Source organism: Carcharodon carcharias, chromosome 11 (genome assembly GCF_017639515.1).
Source record: "Carcharodon carcharias isolate sCarCar2 chromosome 11, sCarCar2.pri, whole genome shotgun sequence".
In the NCBI taxonomy this organism is placed as follows: domain Eukaryota; kingdom Metazoa; phylum Chordata; class Chondrichthyes; order Lamniformes; family Lamnidae; genus Carcharodon; species Carcharodon carcharias.
The window spans coordinates 4,270,414-4,288,786 of NC_054477.1; the positions used below are offsets into that span (position 1 = coordinate 4,270,414).

General features: G+C 44.6%; 1 protein-coding gene across 3 annotated transcripts in view; it reads right to left on the reverse strand.

Annotated features, from left to right (window-relative positions):
- Positions 1–18,373, reverse strand: part of LOC121284359 (F-box/WD repeat-containing protein 7-like) — a 248,451-nt gene that overhangs the window by 70,068 nt on the left and 160,010 nt on the right. Inside the window, exon 1 of one of the 3 annotated variants that reach the window (XM_041199779.1) lies at positions 13,448–13,648. The exons of the other annotated variants lie outside the window; for them this stretch is intronic. Coding sequence (XP_041055713.1) covers positions 13,448–13,486 — 39 coding nt within the window. The 5' untranslated portion in view covers positions 13,487–13,648. Of the gene's footprint in view, positions 1–13,447; positions 13,649–18,373 lie in introns of those variants that run through there. 3 annotated transcript variants of the gene reach the window in all.

Consider the following 18,373-nt stretch of genomic DNA (forward strand, 5'->3'; position numbering starts at 1 on the left):
GGCTCTGGTGGAGCCCAAACTGAGCATCAGTGAGATTATTGCTAAGCAAGTGACACTTGATAGTGCTGTCGACCACATCTTCTTTCAGTTTACTGATCATCGACAGTAGACTCATGCGGCAGTAATTGGCCAGGCTGGATTTTGTGGGTAGGTCTTACCTGGGCAATTTTCCACATTGCTGGGCAGATGCCAGTGTGGTAGCTAACTGGATCAACTTGGCTAGGGACAAGGCTGGTTCTGGGTGTACAAATCTTCAGTACTATTTCTGGAATATTGTCAAGGCCCACAGCCTTTGCAGTATCCAGTGCCTTCAGTCATTTCTTGATATCACTTGGAGTGAATCGAACTGGCTGAAGACTGGCATCTTTGATGCTGGAGACCTCCGGGGGGGGGTGCTGAGATGTATCATCCAATCAGCACTTCTGGCTGAAGATGGTTGCCAGTGCTTCAGCCTAATCTTTTGCACTGATGCACTCAGCACCTCCATCAGTGAGGATGGAGATATTTGTGGAGTCTCATCCTCCACTGCGTTGTTTAATTGTCCACCATCATTTTATGATTGAGTGTGGCAGGAGTGCAGAGCTTAGATCTGCTCCATTGGTTGTGGAATTGCTTAGCCTTGCCTATTGCATGCTGTTTTTGCTGTTTGGTACTCAAGTAGTCCTGTATTGTAGCTTCACCGGGTTGACACCTCATTTTTAGGTTTGCCTGATTCTGGTCCTGGCATGCCCTCCTGCTCTTGTCATCGAACCGGGGTTGATCCCTCAGATTGATGATAATGGTACAGTGGGGGATATGCTGGGTCGTGAGGTTACAGATTGTGGTCGAATACAATTCTGCTGCTGATGGCCCACAGTGCCTCATGGATGCCCAGTTTTGAGGAGCTAGATCTGTTGGAAATCTATCGCATTTAGCACAGTGGTAGTTCCACAGAACTCAACCAATCCTCAATATGAAGGCATGGATTTGTCTCCATAAGGACTGCGCGGAGGTCACTCCTACCAATGCTGTCATGGACAGATGCATCTGCAACATGTACAGTGGTGAAGACGAGGTCAAGTAGGTTTTTGCCCTCTTATTGATTCCCTCACCACATGCTGCTGACCCAGTCTAGCAACTATATCCTTTAGGACTCGGCCAGTTCGGTCTGCGGTGGTGGCACCGAGCCATTCTTGATGATGAACGTTGAAGTCCCCCCACCCAGAGTACTTCCTGCGCCCTTGCCACCCTCAGTGTTTCCTCCAACATGGAGGAACACTGATTCATCAGCTGAGGTGGGGTGGCAGGGTGCTGTAGATGGTAAGCAGAAGGAGGTTTCCTTGCACATATTTGACCTAATGCCATGGGACTTCATGGGGTCCCGAGCTGATGTTGAGGAATCCCAGGGCAACTCCCTCTCAACTGTATACCACTGTGCTGCCATCTTTGCTGGGTCTGTCCTGCAGGTGGGACAGGACACACCCAGGAATAGCGATAGTGGTGTCTGGGGCAGTGTCTGAAAAGTATGATTTCATGGGGATGACTATGTCTGCCTTTTGCTTGTCTAGTCTGTGGGACAGCTCTCCTAATTTTACCACAAATTCCCAGATGTTAGAGTCGACAGGGTTGGGTGCGCCAAGTCGATGCCTGTTGGTCTGTCTGGGTTAATTCTTTATCTACTTTTCTGTAGCAGTTTGATATAACTGAGTGGCTTTCTAGGCAGTTTAAGAGTCAACCGCATTGCTGTGTATCTGCAGTCACATGTAGGCCAGACTAGGTAAGGATGGCAGATTTCCTTCCCCAACGGGCATTAATGAACCAGGTGAATTTTTACAACAACTGATGTAGGGCTTATGGTCACCATTACTGAGACTAGCTTTATATTCCAGATTTATTAACTGAATTTAACTTTCACCAGCTGTTGGGGTGGGATTTGAACCCATGTCCCCAGGGCATTAACCTGGGCCTCTAGGTTACCAGTCCAGTGACATTACCACTATCCACTGCCTCCCCTCAACTAGCCTACACTCAGTATCAACTACAGGAGACCTAAAATGCTTCTCAGCCTATCCCACTATCACTTATGTTGAAACTTAATTATTGCTCTCTCAGCCTCCACTAGTGAAATATACCAAATCCATTTATCTTAAATATTGCATCAAGTACGCTGCAGTGGAAAGTCTCTTCCTGCATGATTTCTTAATTAACCGATACATCATGAACTCAAAGTGGGAGTCTATCTCCCAGGCAATCACCATTGATATGAATATAAATATTACCAGCCAAGCAACACTGTTAATCTTTAGTTGTTTATCAACAAAATGAACTAAGAACTTTCACACTACTGTTTCGAAGTTATCACCAGCATTTCAGTAGTGTGTACAATAGTGGATATCATCACTATTTGGAATGGGTCAATAAAAATGAAAGATTGACAAGTCTGTAAATGCAAATAGGTTCTTTCCACTTAGATTAGGAGAAATAAACACGAGAGGACATGGCTTTAGGGTGAAAGGGGAAAGCTTTAGGGGGAACTTCTTCACTCAGAGAGTGGTGAGGGTGTGGAACGAGCTACCATCTGACGTGGTAAATGTGGGCTCACTCAAGTTTTAAGAATAAATTTGATAGAAACATGGATGGGAGAGGTTTGGAGGGTTATGGACTAGGCGCAGGTCAAGGGACTAGCGGAATAATATTTCAGCACAGACTAGAAGGGCCGAATGGCCTGTTTTCTGTGCTGTAGTGTTCTATGGTTCTAAGTCTCTAATCTACCTCCAAACCAGAACCTTTCATTTGGCACCAAAATCAGCTTCTGAATCTCTTTTTTCATCAAGTTTAAAAGGCAATCAGGCCAATTACTAACTTCACTACAAAGTTCTGAGCCTGATGAGTTACAAACAACCCCAGAAAGTGGGAGGAAAAGGACTATGTCTAGACCACAAAGTACCATTACAGTCTCTCATATGTTGGCAGGAAAGCAGAAGAGAGTGCAACTTAGACCAAAATATCCTTTACAATGCTAATGTCTCTAATAAATGCGGGAGAGGAAACGACGGCTGGATGGGACCAGACAGGATAGAAAGGTTTAAAAATACCCAATTTCACCTATCCCCCTTGCAGTTTGAGCTAAAAATGTGAATAATGCGCCTTCAATTTGTGTTAACTGACTGAAAGGGAACTGGATGCAGCCAAAGAGTAAATGCTGAAGTTGTTCCTCACCTCAGGTTACAACAAGGTTCTGTCCGCTCAATAGTCCAGCAACCTAGCCCTAATCATGTTAATTATGTAATTCATGCATCTGTCAGAATTAAAACTCAAAAATCAAAAACCAACACAAAGCAGCCCCTTTCCACAGCTCAGCAGGCTTGAGTCCCAATCAAGGACCAAGTGTATAGTTGTTACTTGGAGCATTCTGACAGAGCTGTGAATGGAGGGAAAAGTAAGCATCACTTTTCTAGTTTAGGGAAGTCTATTAATTAAGTGTCATGTCGTGAATTATGTGTGCGTTGACTGCTCTGTAAATCAAAGTCAGGGCTGTGAAGGTGCTTGGGACAATATGCCTTTATAATTCAGTGTTTCACAATCACACCAATCATATCCTCATTTAAATATACAGCAGAAAACAAGGCCAGCAATGACTCCTGCAATCTGATGCAGAAAGTCACTTCCATGAAGATTGAAGCACATGCTCAGCATTGAATGAATACAAGGGCACAAATTCACCCTTGTTGCTCCAGATAAATGCCATGACAGGTTTGGTACTTCTGACTGGATAAACAACAGCAAGTTCCTCAGTCTGTGCTGTTAAGGTTGCATAGTTTTAACTTATGGAACTCAACACCCTGCTTACCAAAAACAAAAAAGGTGGCCATTCCCTGATCCAAACCAACTTGCTCACTCCTTTTTCTCCCATTCAATTTTCTCCAGTCTCTCACAACTGGCAATGGGCCAGAGATATGATCCCGAATCTCAGCACAGGAGTCAACTACTTTCCAGGCCACCTGCTGCCCTCTACCACCTCTAACTTTCAGATCGTGCTGCTTGAAACCTATCTAGCATTATATCCCCACCCTGATCAATCCTGACATGCTGACTTACATTGGTTTCCAGTTCAACGGGCCAAATTAAACATCACAAGGAATGTGTTAAAAGTCTACCATAAGCGTACTACTCTCCAGTTCTGTAACTCCTCCAGAGTACACCTCTGAATCTCTTCAAGCCCCTGCATGCCCATCAACACACCACCCCACCCTGCCCACACCCCTAATATGCATCAATCCATGAACTTTAGCCATTTGTGCATCCCACTTCCCTCTACTTGACTAGTAATAACATCATTGCGCTCTCATTTGTTCAGAAAAGGTTCAATGGACTCATTCCTGGGATCAAGAACCACACTGACTCGAAACGTTAACTCTGTTTCTCCCTCCACAGATGCTGTCAAACCTGCTGAGTTTTTCCAGCAATTTCTGTTTTTATTCCTGGGATGAAGGGGTTGCCTTATGAGGAAAGGTTGAAAAGGTTGGGCCTATACTCATTGAAGTTTAGAAAAATGGAAGGTGATCTAAGTGAAGCATAAGATCCTGAGAGGATTCAAAAGGGTGAATACTGAGAGGATGTTTCCCCTTGTGGGGGAGTCTAGAACCAGGGAGCACAGTTTAAAAATTAGGCATCTCCCATTTAAAACTGGGATGAGTTTTTTTTTCTGAGGGTCTTTAGTCTGTGGAATTCTCTTCCCCAGAGAGGAGTGGAGACTGAGTCATTGAATATATTCAAGGCTGTTAGATAGATTTTTGATCAGCAAGGGTGGCTAGGGTTATGGTAGGTGGGCGGAACAGACAGAAAAGTGGAGCTGAGACCACAATCTGATTAGCTATGAGAGGTTGAATGGCCTATTCTGGTCTTAGCTCTTGCGTAATGCAATTTTTTATGTTTAATACTTCCCAAGGTTCAAACCACAATCATTCTTCAGAGAAATCAGAAGCACTATTACCCACTACAAAAATCATGACGGGACAGAACTGCTCAGAAACAATATTTATTTAGCATTTAAATTACTTGGCAGGGTATCTCCAGCTTGGTGAATTGTGCACTCTCTTCTCACTATATGATGTAGAAAATTTCTAATTACTGTCCACCCCCATGACACATCCCTGACTCCACACTTGCTATCTTAACATCAGCTTTGCTCACTTGGGAGGACTCTCACCAGAATTGGAGGTCATAGGTTCTAATCCCATTCCAGGACTGCGACACACCAGGCTGAGGGGGACATGCAGCAGCTGAGAGTGGTCAGGTTAAAATACACAACCTAGCCCAAGATGAAAATCAGACAGCCTAAAAGAATGTAACACATGCTGCACGCCACCCATGGATTCACTCCTTTTCCATGTGAGGAAGCATCAAATTATTGAAACAAACTCAGCTGAGTAATTGTGCGCTGATGGCAGCCACCTCCTGGAACAATTCAACTTCAGACAGATTGAAGAGAGGGTCCATGTTTCCCTTTTAATTTCTCTTAACCGATCTACAATGATAAAGTTACAAGGGTGAGCATTTATAATTGTCATCAGAAACTGACACAGCACAGGAGGTTGAAATTCAGCCCATTTACATAAGAACATAAGAAATAGGAACAAGAGTAGACTATTCGGCCCCTCAAGCCTGCACCGTCATTCAACGAGACCATGGCTGAACTTGTGTTTCGATTTTCACATTCCCATCTAACCCCAATAATCTTTTGATTCCCTTACCTAACAAGAACCTAAAAGCAAAATTCTGCAGATGCTGGAAATCTGAAACAAAAACAGAAAATGCTAGAAGAAGATAACAGCATCTGTGGAGAGAAAGACAGAGTTAAGGTTTCAAGCCCGTATGACTCTTCTTCAATCTGTCTACCTCTGCCTTAAAAACACTCAATGACCCTGCCTCCACCCCCTTCTGAGGCTGAGAATTCCAAAGTCGCAAAACCCTCAAAAAATTTCCTATGCGAGCAGATATTAACTCCCATACATGGTTTCTAGAAGCTATCTAGAATACAATAGTTAGTAAGTTCAAGCCAGCAGCAGCCAGGGCAGTGATAGCAGTGACTAGATGACTCTCTGATCTACAGGATCTGATTCTTGGGCTGAATGACCTCTTCCTGTGCCATGATTACTCCACAACTCTTCTAAAGCTTCTCAAGCAGGCCAGTTTTCAAAGGAGAAATTCCAAGACCTCAGTGCTAAATGCTGTTGACCTAGCTTCACAGGTCCACGTAATGAATGACTACACTCGACAGGGCAGCAACTAAACATCTTGAATACATTGGGACTAAAATAGATTTAAACATACCAATATGCGCTTCCTCAAGAAGTGCAGTTAGGTCAAATCTGAAAAATTCACCTCATTCCATGGTTTACTATATTTACGCAGCTGGTTTTATGCAGGGAGAATGCTCTTTACTCAAGATATTCCATAATTGTGTATTTTTAAAAAGCCATTGATGATCAGCAGAGAGTGATCCAGCTCAAGAAGATCATTTGGTCCATCACTTACGTCAATTAGTCCCACCCTGCTGCTCTCTCCCCATAGCCCTGCAAAATAATTTCCTTTTCAAATATTTATCCATTTCCCTTTCAAAAGTTACAATTGAATCGGTTTCCTTCGAATCCACTGCAGCACTCCTAAATGCTGTTCAAGTTATGTCACGTATGTAGTCAGCAGTGAGGGAATAACCATATAGCGCAGCTCACTGTGACAGGTGCTGATCTCCTCTGTTCAACACTAATGATTTGAGGACAGGGCAGCACATGTTCAGGGACAGTGCCTGCAAACACTGCAGTACAAGTAAGCTCCTGTTTAGTATCACATCAATCGCTTTTACTGCAGGTCAACATGTGGCCCTGTTAGGGAGCTCCTGACTCAAGGGATCTGCACCCACACAGCCCCAAATTTAAAATGAAACAAAGGGAACTCTGGCAATGCACAGCATAGCAACCAACAATTGGGAGGGGGGGGGCACAGAGTGGGGAGGGGGGTCAGGCACGAGGGTGAGAAAGATGGACATGAGGGAGCAATGTACACAAAGGAGAGAGTGAGGGATGCAAGGCAGGTACACCTGAAGCATCGGTTCAGACTTTTTACTTTAATTCTGACCTCAAAGCAAGGGTCCAAACCCAAACTGCAGATTCCATCAAGCTTAGAACGAAAGGGATGGGATGACTTGCAATGTCATGGGTAACTGCTGCACATTTGCAACATTGTCTGCTTTTATTTCAGATTTCCAGTATCCATGATGCTTTTCTGCTCATTTTGAAGTGAATTCCAACATTGCAGCCAGTTTTATTTGGGGGAAAGGGGAAGAGCGATTTATCACACACAAGGACACTGCAACTATTACAATATGTTTATTGCTGCAGTTGTTTCCAGATGACCCTGAGCATGAGGTTATATGGATCATAAATCTCAATGCTAAATTGCACTTTGACATGATCCAAATCCTTAATAGAAAATGACAAGCAGTTTAAAATTCTGGCAATCAACTTTAGCTAGCATTTCTGTCTAAATTTACACTGCTTAGCAGCTCTACAATGGATAACGATATGGGTTGTGTCTCTGCTATGTACGTGGAATTATTCAAAGAATCACGGAATGGTTACAGCACAGGAGGAGGCCATTTGGTCTGTCATGTCCGTGCTGGCTCAATGCAGGAACTTAGCTAGTCCCATTTCCCAACCCTTTCCTCAGTCTGCAAATTTTCTCTCTTCAGATAATCATCTAATTCCCTTTGAAAGACACGATTCAGTCTGCCTCCAACACACTCTCAGGCAGTGCATTCCAAACCCTAACCACTCACTGCATAAAGAAGCTTTTTTCCCCATGTCATTTTTGGTTCCTTTGCCAAACACCTTAAAATCGGTGTCCTCTGCCTTTTGATCCTTCCACCCATGGGGACAATTTCTCCCCATCTGCTCTGCTCAGATCCCTCACAATTTTGCTATTCTCTTCTCTATGGAGAACAAGCCCAGCTTCTCCAATCCATCCTCATCATCCTTTATTAACGTAACCTTTGATGAAACTAACAAAGCGGCCACAATACCAAGAGGAAAATACAATGTCAGCTTGGTTCAGTTGGCAACACTCCCATCTCAAAATCAGAAGTTTTCCGATTGAAGGGCTACTCCAAAGTGTAGAAGGAATGGCACCATCATTCAGAGGAAAGGTTAAAGCAGACTTGTCCTATTTGTGTGTGTGAGGAGCACATTTCCATTTTTTTTCTCACTCAAGGGGATGAAGAACAAACTTCAGAAAGATACTCAACTTTTACTTGAAATTCATGTATGAAGAAAAGAAACAACTTGCTGAGCAAAATTGAAGCACTGTCAAAGCAATAAGCTGATTATTAATTACTCTTTTTTAAATTAAGATGACCATTAGAGTGTGAAAGGGTCAGAGTGCGCGTGTGGGCTCACTCCCAGTCTCAGGATGTCTATTCACTTGCCCTCACCCACTGCGAGTGGGTGAGAGTATCTGTTGGTGTGTGGGGATGAGGGCGAGTTGACGAGAATTGAGACTGGGAGTGAACCAGGCACACCCTACACACTTCCCCAACCTCACCAGCCTTTTACCCCACTCCCTACCCTGGGCTCCACAGCGTCTCCCTGCCAGCCACCGCATCCACCACGCCCCTCCCTCAACCTCCCCCAGTTTCTCTGCCTCCTTCCTCCGTGGCCCCAGCTGCGCCTCTCCCATTCTGCCTTGGCCCGACAGCGTCTCCTTCCCTGTGACCCGGGCAGTCTCTCTCTCTCTCTCCTCCCCTGTGGTCCTGGAGCGCTTCTCTCTCCTTCTCCATCCCTCCAAAAACCTCTTTTTTCCCCCCAACATACATACCGCCGGTGGTGTTTACTGCTCCTCCAATCACAGTCCGTTTCCCACATTAGTGAGCTCTCACTATTGAGCCTATCAGCAGCAAACGTGACAACAGAATGGCCTCTGATTGGAGGAGCAGCCTTGCCTTTTGAATAGTGGCTCCAGAAGTCACAGAATAGCTTCAGGGGCCACAATCTGGCCCACAAGCCACATGCGGGATAAACCTGGGTTAAACTGAACCCCCATTTAAGTGTCTGGTTTCTCCAGATGGCGGCTAACAGACCTGTTAGAGCAGAACAAAGAGCTCTTCAGCTACCCTGGCTGATGCTCCTCCAACAGCCAGTAATACCACTATCTTAGGTTAAAAGCAAATTACTGCGGATGCTGGAAATCTGAAATAAAAATAAATAAAAACAGGAAATGCTGGAAACACTCAGCTGGTCTGGCTGCATCTGTGGAAAGAGAAATAGTGTTAATGTTTCAAGTCCGTATGACTTCTTCTGAGCCACATAGAATAGCTGCGGGTTCCACAATCTGGCCCACAATCCCACCTTGTTGTTGATGGGATAGTGTATGAAACTGTTGCGTACAATAGTCACTGCATTTCAAAGTAATGGATTATATCTGAAGAGCTCTGAAATGTTCGAGGTCTGCTGACGTGCTTTAGAAATACAAGTTTATCTTTAATTTCACGTGGAAGTCAGAATATTTGTTTGAAAGTGAGACAGGCAGTGACAATTCACAAATCTGAATATTGCTTTTAAAAAAAAAAAGATGCCATTAACTGTCAGGATTTAAACAGCAGGCTCTCTGGCTGGGTTCACTCAGAACATTGAGATGGAAATAGAATAAGTAGCAGGAATCTGAGTGATTATAATGATGTGCTGGTAGTGCTGGAAAATTCACTCCCAAAATTACTTCCAGAATGCCACCCTTGGGGTTTATTTAAAAATGTATTCTTGGGCAACACTGGTAAAGTAGCCCTTTCAGCCCATTCCTGAGGGTATTAAGATACAATTGCATAGGGTGAGACTGGAATCACATGTTAGCCAAAGCAGGTATGGGTGAGAAAGCCATCTCTGAAGGATGTTAATGAATCAATTAGATTTTTTACAAGTCTGGCAGCTTTCTTGTTACAAAATTATTGAACGGAAGATCACAACTTGCCATAATAATGATGTGGTTTGAACTCATGATTTCTGGCTGCTACTCGAGTACCATATCCTCTCGGCTACCAGACTACAGTGCACTGAAAATTGGTCTACAGAAAGGATAGCAACCAGCAAATTGAATTCACACACTTGTGACTTCCTTCTAGGTTTAAAACTTCAATAATTTGGGATTAAGGCTGATATTGGCTTACTTTATCTCTTATCTGGGCCCAGGATTTGAGCCAATGTCTCAAATGTTTAACCTAGTATGCAATCTACATCAAAAGGAAAATTTTCATCCTCTGTTTGAGCTGGGCATGAACAAAGATGCTGGGGGAGTGGGGTGGATGGTGGTGGTAGTGGTAAAGATCAATGATTAATGCATGGCACCTCCCAGTCTACCATCAGAAAGCTCCTTCAATTCCCCCACTCTGAAAATTATTTTTTCTGGCTGATTTAGTTACCAAATTAAAAAGAATAATTATTCAGTACTGAGCAACATTTTCCTGCAGACACAGGCACCACGATTCTGTTCATTTCACAAGACTGTCTCTCAGTTGAAACATCTCCTAAACGGTATTTTATCTGCTTTAGGTTGATATACAGCCAGAAAAGGCTATTAAAGTTCTGAATCTACAGATGGAATGCATCTTGTGTAAAGAACTCTTTAATGAGGTATACAGGGAAACAGGATCTTTGTATTAATCGATAAACTCCATTAATAAGTGTTTCTATGCTGGGACAGAATTCCCAAAACAGGTATAAAGTCACATTAGAAGCAGAACCCATTTTTAAACTCTTTATAGGAGTCAATGGTTGAGTCTAATGGCCTCTTTAGACAGTAAGGGCTGATCTACCTTCCTGTAAACACTGTCAAGCTCAGAAAACCTTCTAAGTATACAGGTTAGCCACTACTCGTGAAATGTTCACAGTGATAAAGTATTGATGAATACAAGTCTGTCACATACCAATTAAATACACTGGCTGAAGGACAGTTTTCTTGTCTTGTACAAACATACTAATTAGGAGGAGTAGGCCATTTGGTCTCCCAAGCCTGCTCTGCCATTTCATAAAATCATGGTTGATCTGATTGCAGCCTCATTCCATAATCCTGTCTATCCCGATATCCTTTGATATGCTCCCTCGTCAATCAGGAATCTAGAGTCTCACTTTCCTATTGGTAATATGGTAGGTCGATGGTGACAATGTATAAACACATCAACAAAAATTAAATAGATGCTTTCTGCTACATTTGGGATATGTTACAGGCATGACTTCAGGAGAAGCCTAGAAACTAAAATCTTTCTGTTCTCCTCATGGAGGGAAGGGGATGCAGGGGGAAGGGGAGAAGAGAGAATGTAGATTTATACAGCTGCAGCCAATTTTCACACAGTATTATTCTACAAACAGCAATAATATGCATCTTTTTAGGCGTTGAGGGAGAAAGGAGAGTTGGTGAGGGATACTAGGAAGAACTTTCTGCTCTTGTAATACTGTCAATCAAAACAGTCTCAGTTGAATACATAACTTAAAGCAGTGTACTTCAGACAACACCGCACTCTCCTTGTACCATGCCTTGGTGTGAGCCTAGAACATGTGAAGTCCTGAAGTGACACCAAGGTGAGTGTTATCAACTAAATCAAGCTGACAGTTGTTAGAAGCACAAACTTGGTTTGAAAGGCATGATGCAGGAGCTATTACAGTGGCCTAGCTACAAGGTGGGTGTGATCAGAGACCAACTCCCAGAGCTTGATGATTTCCAGCCAAAAATATTAAAAGGGTGGAGCAAAGAGTGTCTGCATGGATTTATGATGGGAATCTCACTTATCAAATTGATTTTTGAGTTTACTAACAATGGAAAGGGTAGGGTTTAATGGTTGCTTTTTCATATGGACTCCCAGAAAGCATTTGACATGGTTCTGCATTAGGCATCATCAGCAAAAATGAAAGCCTATAGAATTGGATATAACCTTTTCACATGGGGCAGTAACTCACTGGGAGGAGAGATACAGAGAATAGGGATTCAGGGAACATGCTTAATTGCCAGGACATGACAAGTTATGTTCTCCAGGGATTTGTACTCAGCTTTTCACCATTTCTATTAATGACTTGAACGAAGGAATAAGGAGTTTTATATCCAAGTTTACAAAGGACAAAAAGTTAGGAGGGAATTGGGAGCAGGTTAATACATATCAAATCAGAGTGAGTGAGCAAACCTATGGCACATGGAATTCATGTGGGGAAATTGGGGTCATCCATCTTAGATTAGAATTGAATCAGAATATTTGTTCAATGGGGAGGGAATAATCAGTACTGAGGAGTTACATACATAAAATGACTAAAAGCTAGCACACAGGTATAAAGTAATCAGTTAAAGCTATTGTGATGTTTGTCTTTATTTCAAGGCAGCTGGAATACAAAGAGTTGGAAATGGTGCTTCAGTTGTACACAACTCGGGTGAGACCCCATCTGGAGTAACTGGGTTCAGTTTTGGGCACCAAATCTCAGGAAGGATATATTGACCATGGATGGGAGCAGAGCAGATTCACCAGAATACTGCCAGGGATAAAAGTTATTGGCTGTTAAAAGCTGGCTTGTATTCCCTTATGTTTAGGAGATTGAGGGGATCTAAATTGAGATGTTTGAAATTATTCAGGGAATGAATAGGGTAGATACAGAGGAACATTTTATCTTTTTTCAATTCCTGGCTCTTACACTACCCCAAGTGATTTGTTCCCGAGTCTCAGCTAACGTAACCACGTCTCCCATCGCTCAGACTGCCTCAGCTGGACTCATCCTCAGTTCAAAATGTTACCCTTCACACAACATCACATTTAAAGCCCAACATTCAACAGCTTATCACCCAAAAATGGCAGGATTTGACAAGCTGGGGTTTCAAACCCAGTGGTGCCTGTCGACAGCATGAAAATGCATCATGGCCAGGGGTGATGGGGTGTGGAGGTGGGGCAGTGTCACACATTTATCACTTATGGTCAAACAAAAACAATTTACTCAACAAATGGAAATCCATCACAAACATTAATATAGCAGAGGCTCAGGTGGCAGTGAAGGTAGGGGTGTGAGATGGGGGTTAATCACTTTTCGCTGTGATTCAAGTATCGATACTGTACTGATACTTGGTCTAAACGGACTGTTGGGACGAAGAGAAAGAAAAACAAAAATATTTGTGGGAACAACAGGAACAGAGAATCAGATACAACATCCTTTTATCACCATCAGTGCTGATTCCAATAACACCAGGACTATTCCAGGCAGTCCAAGGCAGCAGCTTTAAGAGACTAAAGTAAATCACTGAAAGGAACTGAAGGCAAGAAGCCTGAGATTCTGAATTGCTGCAAAGATCAGCGCTATGATCTGAAGACAGATTTCTCAATACAAGAACAATCCTGTTGTTAACTTAGCGAAATTAATAAGAATTCTCAGCAGTAGGTAAGAGGCAGACTTACTCTGTGTAGGAATAGCTTGAAGGTGCTGTACAATCCCATGGTTAGCAGCTCTGATCTGACTCACACCGATTACCTTGCCCAGTTCTTTAACGCATAACATTTCCTGGAAACTTCACACAGTGCCAGTTACAAAAAGAACTTCAAGCACAGGCAAGCCCATCTAGCTGGGCTCAACTGCTTTGTAGGAGGTGTGCACTCAGCTATACCACTGCACTAGAGGGTATCTGGTGTCAACAGTAACACTCCACAGCCACCTCCTCCCCACATAGGCGGTGCTGCTGAATGAGGTGGATTTTAAATCTGTCTGAAATGAAAAGCAGTACTGAAATCAGCAGAGAAATCCCCACCCTGTGGAGGCATACTCCTCCTAATCACGTCTATACATCAGGAAGGAAAGCAGTGTACAAAACAATGGAGGGGAAAAGGCTACATGATTACAGCAAGCTTCTCAACAGCTAGACCAAAACAACAAAAATGGTAAGCAGAAATATCTTTTCAATTTAAATAAAAGTGTGTAGCAGGCAGAGATAGCTTTCTGAATCTGTACAGATTGCTCGACAGTTACATCAACCGGCTGCTGAATGTCTTGCTCTAGGGATCAAAAGATATGGACACTCTGTTCCATAAACAGGATGCTTTGATAAATGTTGTTAATCAAAATATTTTCCAATTTCACACCCTGCCTTCAATGCACAGAGAGAGGGGTAATGGATTATCCAATCGGGAATCACATGTTCCTGCACTCCTATTTGACAGGCATCTGTTACTCAAACTCTCAAAAAAATAGATAAAGTTTAATTAGCATATCTAAATGGGAATCAGAGTGGGGCTGATCACAGGCCAAGGTAGACATGGCCTGCTGGAACACTGGCATACCAAGTATGACTCTGTGATTCTACATGAGCAAGTTCACCCCAAATCAAATTTCAGAAGAGCTACTTGGGGTTGAGGTGAGGCTACCTTGGATACATTTGCAATACAGATATACAGAGCTGATGCTCGAAACATCTGGGAAGGTCAATCTGCTGACACTCTCCCCATCTGTATTGGGGAACAAAGGTGTGAAAAATAAGGTTAAAATTTTAATTCAAAAGAAACTAATTGAAATAACTAAATTGTTTGGTCTCCTTATTCTAAAAAATTGCTTCAGACGAAGTCCAGGGAATGTTCACTGGACTCATTGCTGGGGTCAAGGGAGTGTCTCATAAAGAAAGGTTGGGCTTATACCCACTGGAGCTTAGAGGAATGAGAGGTGATCTTATTGAAACATGAGAGGACTTGACAGGGTGGATACCCAGAGGATGTTTCCTCTTGTGGGGGAGATTAAAACCAGAGGACAGAGTTTAAAAATAAGAGGTCTCCCTTTTAAGAGACAGATGAGGAGGAACTTTTTCTCCCAAAGGGTCGGTCGGTAGTATGGGGAATTCCCTTCCCCAGAAAGGAGTGGAGACTGCGTCTTTGAATTTATTTAAGGCAGGGTTAGGCAGATTTGATAGACAAGAGAGTCACGGTTAAGGGGGGCAGGCAGGAAAGTGGAGCTGAGACAACAACCAGATCACCCACGATCTTATTCAATTGTGGAGCAGGCTGAAGTTTACTTTAATGCTAGGACATGAGACCACAAGACTCTGAGGTTGGACATTTGGATTTAAAAAAAAACCTCCTAACTGATCACTTGGCACAAATGACAGTTGCAGAGCAAAGTTATCCCTAGACGGCGCCTACCATTATCAGTGACAGACCTGTACCGACCAGTACTATACCTCGGTATTATACAGCGACAGACTGGCACTGACCCAGAAGTGCCCAGCGTTATACAATGACAGACTTGCACCCAGCCAGATGGTACCCCAGCATTATACAATGTCAGAAGGGGCTATGATCTCATACTGTATATTTTTATAATAGATATAGATATCCTCGTGGCTATTTCTAAAATTTAAAAAGCTGGACAAAGGTCTTTTAAAATGGCTGAACCTATGCCTGCATGTGACCCTTGAACAAAAAGAGCTTTCTGGCAGTTTCCTAGAAGCTTACATCTCATTATTTCTGAAGAGACAGTAACAACCCATTGTGGATTGCACAAACCAAATTCAAAGTGAACTATACAAAGGTCATCTGCATTTCCTAACTCAGGTTGGCCAACCAGTGTCTATTCGTCTACCAGGACAAGGGACTCCACAGTCTTCCTTTCAATTCTTAATGGTTGGAACATTTGACCATCTCGAGAACCCAGACAGGGGATACAAACCCTTTGTCAAAGTCACTGTGAAGTGGGGGCATCATGTGACATAAACATCCAGCTGATGGAACCAAATTATATTGTCCTACTGTACTGAGAAGCTCAGTCTGCCATCTTACCATCTACAAGCACCTCAGCTCCTACAGGCAATGGTCACGATGGTGGTCCCATGGGCCATCGATCTGGTCGGGAGGAAACGACTCTCGTTCCTCCGGCCTGGGTATTCTGCTGCGGGGAGGCAGCTTCACCGTCTCCCAGGTTAAGGAGGTGGTGGGCGGGCGCCTCCTCGTAGCAGACGTAATGTACAAGAATGCTCCACTCCGTTTACTTAACGTCTACGTCCCGTCACAAGGGGCTGAGCGGCTGGAGGTTTTTCAGCAGCTCCCACTGCTGCTGGCGACCTCCAGACCGGTCATTCTGGGCGGTGACTTCAACTGCATCATCGATGCGGCTGGACGATCCGGCAGGGCCGACAGCAGATTGGACGCTACGTCCAGATCCCTGATGGAAACAGTAAAGGATGCCAAGCTGCACGACGTCTTCAGCAACCCTGCAGATGGAGCGCAGCGTAGATACACCTGGTCGCGGCCAGACGGGTCCGTCTGTTCCAGGATAGACTTCCTGTTTGTGTCCCGTGCTTTCACAGTCAGATCCACCGACGTCAAGCCGGTGTTCTTCTCTGACCACTGCCTCCTACTGGCTGACTGTCACTTAGAGAAGGACCAGAGGGTTGGCAGGGGGGTATGGAAGCTAAACGTGCAACTGCTGACCCCAGAGAACATTGAGGAGCTCAAGAGGGATTACAAAGGTTGGAGAACCATGAAACCCCACTTTGAGTCACTGACACACTGGTGGGAAGCGATCAAGGGAAACATCAAGAGGTTTTTCATCCTCAAAGGCACCCAGAAAGCTAGAAAGGAACAGAGGGAAATGTCCCGACTCCAGAAAAACATGCAGAATCTGCTCTGGCTGCGGTCGATGGGGGTCGATATCAAGGAGGAACTCCAAGAGGTGAAGAGCCAGCAAGCCTCACTCTTTGCCTCGGAGGCCTCCAAGATCATCTTCCATTCCAGAGTCCGCTCCGTGGAGCAGGACGAGACGTGCTCACGTTTCTTCTTCCAAAAGGTACACAGAGAGAGCTCTGTGATCAGCAGCCTGAAGGAAGAAGACGGCTCAGTAAAGTCATTACAATCTGACAGTTTGAGGATTAGCAAATCCTTCTAGGCCGGATTATATGACGTGAAGCCCACAGACAGCACGGTCTCCCAGTTCTTCCTGTCCTCTATCACGGAGGTCTTAGATGACAGTACACGGAAGAGTCTGGACAAAGCGCTAACTCCTGACGAACTGACTGAGGCCCTTGAGTCCTTCGAGAAGAGTAAAACTCCCGGAAGCGACGGCTTGCCGTTGGAGTTGTATTTGGTTCTGTGGGACTGGATCGGCCCAGACCTGCTAGAAGTGTACGAGAGTATGCTCCTGGCTGGCAGTATGTCAGAATCCATGAGGAAAGGCATTATCACCCTCATCTACAAGCACAAGGGGGAAAGGGAGGAAATTAGAAATTGGCGACCCATTTCACTGTTGAATGTGGACTATAAAGTTCTGTCCAAGGTCATCGCCAATCGGGTCAAATCCACTCTGGAATTGGTGATCCACCCTGACCAGACCTGCACTGTGCCGGGCAGGAAGATCTCTGACAGCCTCGTGCTGCTCAGGGATACGATTGCCTATGTACAGGACAGGGGTGTGGATACCTGCCTCATCAGCCTGGATCAGGAGAAGGCCTTTGACAGAATATCGCACACCTATATGGTGGATGTGCTCTCCAAAATGGGGTTTGGGGAGGGAATTCGCAATTGGATCCAACTGCTCTACACTAACATCAGTAGTGCAGTCTCAATCAATGGGTGGGAATCAGATAGCTTTCCTATTAAATCTGGAGTCAGGCAGGGCTGCCCTCTCTCGCCTGTTCTTTTCGTGTGTTGCATAGAACCCTTTGCTGAGTCCATCAGGAAGGATCCGGGCATAAGAGGAGTGACGATCCCAGGTAGTGGAGGCACTCAGATCAAAGTCTCCCTGTACATGGACGATGTCGCCGTCTTCTGCTCGGATCTGCTGTCGGTGCACAGACTTATCCACATCTGCGACCGTTTCGAACTGGCCTCGGGAGCCAAGGTAAATCGTGGGAAAAGCGAGGCCATGTTCTTTGGGAACTGGGCTGACCGATCCTTTGTCCCCTTCACTGTCAGGGCTGATGGCCTGAAGGTGCTGGGGATATGGTTCGGAGGGACCAGGGCACGCGTTAGGAACTGGAAGGAGCGAGTGTCTATGGTGAAAAGGAAACTGGGCTTGTGGGAGCGACGCTCCCTCTCCATTGCGGGTAAGAACCTGGTCATCAGGTGTGAGGCACTCTCGCTGTTGCTGTACGTGGCGCAGGTCTGGCCCATTCCACACTCCTGTGTGGTGGCAATCACCCGAGCCATCTTCCGCTTTATCTGGAGGTCAAAAATGGATCGTGTCCGCAGGGACACGATGTACAAGCCTCTAGATAAAGGGGGAAAAAACGTGCCCAACATCGCCCTCATACTGATGGCCACCTTTGTGTGCGGCTGCATCAAGCGGTGCGTAGACCCTCAGTACGCAAACACCAAGTGTCACTACATGCCGAGGTTCTACCTGTCCCT